This window comes from Chiloscyllium plagiosum, chromosome 33, assembly GCF_004010195.1.
Source record: "Chiloscyllium plagiosum isolate BGI_BamShark_2017 chromosome 33, ASM401019v2, whole genome shotgun sequence".
In the NCBI taxonomy this organism is placed as follows: domain Eukaryota; kingdom Metazoa; phylum Chordata; class Chondrichthyes; order Orectolobiformes; family Hemiscylliidae; genus Chiloscyllium; species Chiloscyllium plagiosum.
The window spans coordinates 20,298,450-20,304,733 of NC_057742.1; the positions used below are offsets into that span (position 1 = coordinate 20,298,450).

The 6,284-nt window shown below is 42.6% G+C and overlaps 1 protein-coding gene across 1 annotated transcript in view; it reads right to left on the reverse strand.

Moving 5' to 3' along the window:
- Positions 1–6,284, reverse strand: part of LOC122539926 (beta-1,4 N-acetylgalactosaminyltransferase 2-like) — a 68,285-nt gene that overhangs the window by 25,293 nt on the left and 36,708 nt on the right. Inside the window, exon 9 of the mRNA XM_043675123.1 lies at positions 388–528. Within this exon, the coding sequence (XP_043531058.1) occupies positions 388–528 (141 nt within the window). The remainder of the gene's footprint in view (positions 1–387; positions 529–6,284) is intronic.

Here is a 6,284-nt window from a genome sequence, read left to right on the forward strand (position 1 = left end):
GTAATACACTCTAACACTTTCTGAATGGCAGATGTTTCTTTGTTCCTTTCACCCTCCCTTTCTTATTTCCAACATCCGTGCACCTCTCCCTCACTTTCTTCCTTCCTCTCTCCCTCCCTCTGTTTCCCATTATGAGTTAAGAGCTTGGAAAGATGGGTTTCTTAAATGTCCTCCAATTTTCTAACTGCAAGATTGGAGTTATTTTTCTTGCTGAATGACAGGCTACCTGCTGTCAAACTTACTTGTGTATATAGATATGAACAAAACATCAATCACAATATTTTATATGCAAATTAAAATTCATTTCTCGAAACACAAAAATGAAATGTCATCAGGTTGAAGTATTTGTGAAACATTGTTCCACTTTCCAAGCAGTTCCATTCTTACCACGTCCAAGTTTGTGTTTTCTAATACTTCCACCAGCTTTTCCACTTTTGTCTGTCTTGTGAATAAAAAATCTTCATCCACCCAAAGAAGGTATTTAGTTGTGACCTGAGAAGCTGCCAAGTTTCTTCCAGCAAACCATCCCTGCGCAGAATAAAATGGCAAGAGTTTCAGGATCAATAAATGAGGAGAAATTGGTTCTTTGAAATTGGATTGGCTGTAAATATGTTATAAGAAGTATCTAGCTTAAAGTGGTATGAACAATAGATATGGGGTTCATCTATTTTCCAACATTTACTTCCACCCTCATTCTCTCCTATTTTTCTAATTCAGTTAAATGACTTGTAAATTGTCCAATGTTGGAAGGATCCTGTCCAAAATTTGAATGGCATACCAGTGGACAGTGACCGAGAGTTTCAGTCTTTTGGAGAATTGTTGAGTTTTACAATGAGGGAACTATCTCCGAGAAATATCAGAGTAAAGACACAATTTGCCAGTACCTGCAGAACTAGCCTAAAAATTGGCTTAGGTGCTGGGTTACCACTGGACACATAGTCGCACTGGTTTCATTAAAGATGGACATAAGGGTGACACCCAATTACGATGTAGTGTAGGGCTCAATATCTGCCGTGTGATTGGCTGCCTCTGCAATAAGCAAGGGCTGGGGGATATTGAGTGAACATTACGTGTTACTGTCAGCCACGTGTTATTAAATATTGTTTGACCCTTTTGAGGGAAATGGCACTAAACAACAATGCTATGATTTAAAACATGGAAAAATGAAGAAAAATGCAGAAGGAACATCTGGTGCCTGAGGTGTTGATTGTATCTGTGGTCAGCAGGAGGCATGCCATTGTATCCTGGGTAAAGGATGCCCTCAAGGACCACCCTCAGAAAGGGCAGGGAGAGACATTGGCAGATGTCAGTTGTTGCCATTTAATGTTGAGGATCTAGGAGCAGTGTCACAAGAACCTTAATGAACTCATGTGGGTGCTCAATGTCAGTGAATGTATCTTTCTGTAACATCTCTTTCCCACTACATCACTGACAACACACCAATCAAATCATCAAGTCCCTAATACTTACGCAGCTGAATTCCCCATTAGTCAGAACTCATGTTGAAAATACAGGTACTCCAACTCACACTCCTCCTGATGTTCCCACTGTGCACCCACCAATGATTGCCTCCAGCTATAAAACAATGGCAGGCTAACCTCACAAACACAGTGGTGCACAACATCTGACATTTTGCCTTTCTCATTGCAGGATGTTGCAGCAGGCCAGAGAATGGTGGAGAGCTGAAATGGTTTGAAGTAAGTACACCTGCATTTCCTGACACATATTGTGGCTCTTACCATCGTGACAAGCTATCACAGAACCTGTGTCACTTGGTCTTGTTGAGAACATTGAGAAGGCTTTATACAGTTCTCAGCATCGGGTTCACCTTGGTGCTGAGATCTGATGTGACAAGTTAGTTGCTGATGGTGCATCGTTGGACATCATATGTTGTGCCCCATTTTGATTAAAACAATCCTCCCCTTCTAATTATGCATTTTTCAAACATCCAGGAACTGAGTGCCCAGCCACCAGAGTCCCAGGATTAAGGGTAAGAGGAACAGCATGATTTTGAACACCTAATCTCACCATTTCATCGGAACAAACAATTACTCCATTTGTGGGGCTGCATATAATTCAGAGGATTTTATAGAATTCCATTCAGTGGGGGTGATGTGGGGTGGGGGCTGTGGGGGGAGGAAGTGAGCAGGCTGCTGGGTGAGGGGAAAAATATAATTCATGTGGCAGCTCACCACAGGGTGAGGTCATTGTCAGGTTCGACTGCATACGTGGCAGATGAAGCCCTGAACGGGACCGCAGAGCAAAGAATTCTGATGGACATGTGTACCACATTGCTGACCTGCCTGCTACCTCCTGTCCCCATTAAGGACCCTGGAGGAATCGGGTTGCTATATGATAAATACCATCAAGCAGAGCTTGCAGAGTTCACTGCTACTCTCCATCTCCCTGTCATGTGTCCAGTGGTACTATGGAAATCAATGAACTGCCCATTTAATTTGATCACATGTAGTCTTAAATTGAATTAATTTTATTATTTGTGGCAAACCCCTAACAATATTTTTTGAAATAAGAATTAAATGTCAGATGACTTAATCCAATTATGAAGACAAAACAGAAGAAGATGGTAGTGACTGCGACTTCATCAGCAAGCATGACTAGGACAGCAACGTCCAGTGGCTGCCACACAGCCTCCTGAAGGAGATGGAGCAGGTGAAGACCCACCAAGGAGGTAAAGGAGAAAGATGACATCATGGATCGACAGGCCTTGCTGTCATTTTCTTCAATTCCCTGAAAGATGTCCCTCACCAAGAACACTAAACTGTGACATCTGCTGGAGCAGGACATGCATCAGAAGGACTGAGTGGCAATTCCATCCCAGTAGCTCTAGTCTGGTAAGTATTATTCACACTCTGTACCTAACAATAATAAGGTTAGGACCAAGAGCATTGGGGGAGATGTCACAGAATCAAATTAAAGACAACCAGTTTTGGATTCCAGGGAGGAAGAGAGACAAGAGATGCAACTGGTATTGTACGATTATTGAGGGAATGTAGTTTAAGGGTTAGACAGGAATTTGTCTTGTAGATTTTAAAAAGTGTTTGATTGGGTTAATTGGATTAAGCACTTGATAGTGCTGAAAGATAACAGAGTACACCAGAGCAATAGGGAACTCAGAAGAAAACTGTACAGGAATAAACAGCAACAGTGAGAGTAGCCACAACCATGTAACTTTTGAACACAAGTCTGACAAAGGATTTGCTTTGTCACTGAGCACATATCGATATGAATCCACATTTGCTATTTGAATCCTCAATTCGAGATTGATTTGCACTGAAAGCAGCTCATGTTGAGAGAATCAGAACTTGAGGTTCCATGTGATATAAGATGAAGTTTTTTTCACATTTACTTACCTGAGCACCTCAAGAAAACCAGGACTCTGATGTGAATCACACCCCACTTCCTGCTCCCTTGGCATCACCTCTTGGCTGACTCAGTTGGTGAACTGACCAAGTGCTCATCTCTCCAGATCAGGTGAGCTGGAAAAAGCATTGACTTGAGACTTGCAGCTTATTGGATTCATTGCAGTTAGCCTGGGACCAAAGATGGCTCAGGATCATACTGCTCTTAGTGGACAAATGGAAAATCTGGCTTGACTGAGGTTTATGAGATTGGTGTCAGAGATAAGCTGCTGCAGTTATTGAGCAGAGATTGGAGACGTTAGGATTGTTTTCCTTGAAGAGGAGAAGGCTAAAAGGAGATCTGAGAGAAGGTTTAAGGTGACAGTGATAGAGGAGGTAGGGAGAAATTGTTCTTGCTCATAAAGGGATCGAGAACCAGAGGACATGATTTCAAGTGTTTTGTGAGAGAAGAACATCGGAACATAGGGACAGGAGTGGACCATCGGATCCCTCAAACCAGTTCTGCCATTCAATGAGATCATGGTTAAATTGTGACATAACTCTGCAGACCTAATTTTGGCCCATATTCCTTAATACATTTGTTTAACAAAAATTTATCTGTCTCAGATTTAAAATTAATGATGGATTCAGCATCCACTACTGTTTGTGTTAAAGAGTTCCAAACATCTTCCACCTTTTGTGTGTGGAAGTGCTTCTTAATATCTCTGCTGAATGGTCTGGCCCTAATTCTCAGATTATAGAATATAGAACATAAAACATAGAGAAGTACAGCATAGTACAGGCCCTTCAGCCCATGATGTTGTGCCAGGATTAAGCCTAATCTAAAATAAAATAACATACACAACCCTCAATTCACTGCTGTCAATGTGCATGTCCAGTAGTCGCTTAAATGTCCCTAATGACTCTGCTTCCATCACTACCGCTGGCAATGCATTCCACGTGCTCACAACTCTCTGCGTAAAAAAACTATCTCTGAAATCTCTTCTATATCTTCCTCCGAACACTCAAAACTATGACCCATAGTGGCAGTCAATCCTGCCCTGGGGAAAAGTCTCTGGCTATCGACTCTATCCATGTCTCTCATTACCTTGTACACCTTGACCAGGTCACCTCTCTTCCTCCTTCTCTCCAGCGAGGAAAGTAGGCACTCAGTCAACCTCTCCTCGTAAGACATGCCCTCCAGTCCAGGCAGCATCCTGGTAAATCTCATTTGCACCCTCTCCAAAGTCTCCACATCTTTCCTATAATAGGGCAACCAGAACTAGACACAATATTTCAAGTGTGGTCTCACCAGGATTTTGTAGAGCTGCGGCTTTTAAACTCGACCCTCCTGTTAATGAAAGCTAAACCACCATATGTTTTCTTAGCAACCTTATTCACTTTGGCTGCAAATTTGAAGGATCTATGCACTTGAACACCAAGATCCTGCTGTTCCTCCACACTGCCAAGAATCCTGTCTTTAATCCTATATTCAGCATTCAAGTTTGATCTTCCAAAATGCATCACTTCACATTTATCCAGCTTGAACTCCATCTGTCATTTCTCAGCCCAGCTCTGCATACTGTCAATGTTGTGCTGCAGCCTGCAATAGCCCTCGATACTATCAACAGCACCTCCAGCTTTTGTGTCATCAGCAAACATACTAACCCACACCTCAACCTCCTCATCCAACTCATTTAAAAAACAACAAAGAACAGAGGCCCAAGAACAGAGCCCTGTGGGACACCACTCACCACTGACCTCCAGGCAGAATAATTGCCATCTCCAACCACTCTCTGCCTTCTATCAGCCAACCAACTCTGAATGCAGACAGCCAAATCTCCCAGTATCCCATACCTCCTGACTTTATGAATGAGCCTACCGTGGGGAAACTTATCAAATGCCTTGCCGAAGTCCATATACACCACATCCACTGCTTGACCTTCATCAACCTGTCTCATCACCTCCTCAAAGAACTCATGAAGATTTGTAAGGCATGACCTGCCCCTCACAAAACCATGCTGACTGCTTTTAATCACGCGATGCTTTTCCAAATAGACATAAATCCTATCCCTCAGAATTATTTCCAAAATCTTGCTGACCACAGACGTAAGACTGTAATTGCCAGGGATTTCCCTAAACCCTTCTTGAAAAGAGGAACGACATTCACCTCTCCCCAATCCTCTAGTACAACTCCCACGGAAAGAGATGAAGTAAAGAAATTAACCAGCGGCATAGCAACCTCCTTTCTCGCTTTGCAGAGCAACCGAGGATAAATCTGGTCTGGCCTTGGGGACTTATCAATTTTAATGATTGCCAAAATTTCCAACACATCAATTCCTCAATCTCGATCTGTTCAAGCCTGTTTCCCTGCTCGTCAAAGCTCTCATTGTACTCCCTAATTCTAGAGCTCCAAACCAGTGCAAATACTTTAGAAAATTATGAGATGAGAAGAAGCTTTTAACCCAGTGATTAGTTAGAATCTATTGTGCATTGCCTGGAAGTTTGGTGTCAACTGAGGTAACAGTGGCTGAAGGACCTGAACTGAAGGGAATTTATATTTGCCAGGAATTGGTGTTGGAGAGACTGTTAGGTCTGAAGGTTGATAAGTCCCCGGGGCCTGATGGTCTACATCCCAGGGTACTGAAGGAGGTGGCTCGAGAAATTGTGGATGCGTTGGGGATTATTTTCCAGAGTTCGATAGATTCAGGATCAGTTCCTGCGGATTGGAGGGCGACTAATGTTGTACCACTTTTTAAGAAAGGTGGAAGAGAGAAAGCAGGAAATTATAGACCAGTTAGTCTGACCTCAGTAGTGGGAAAGATGCTGGAGTCTATAATAAAGGATGAAATTATGACACATCTGGACAGAAGTAACAGGATAGGTCAGAGTCAGCATGGATTTATGAAGGGAAAATCATGCTTG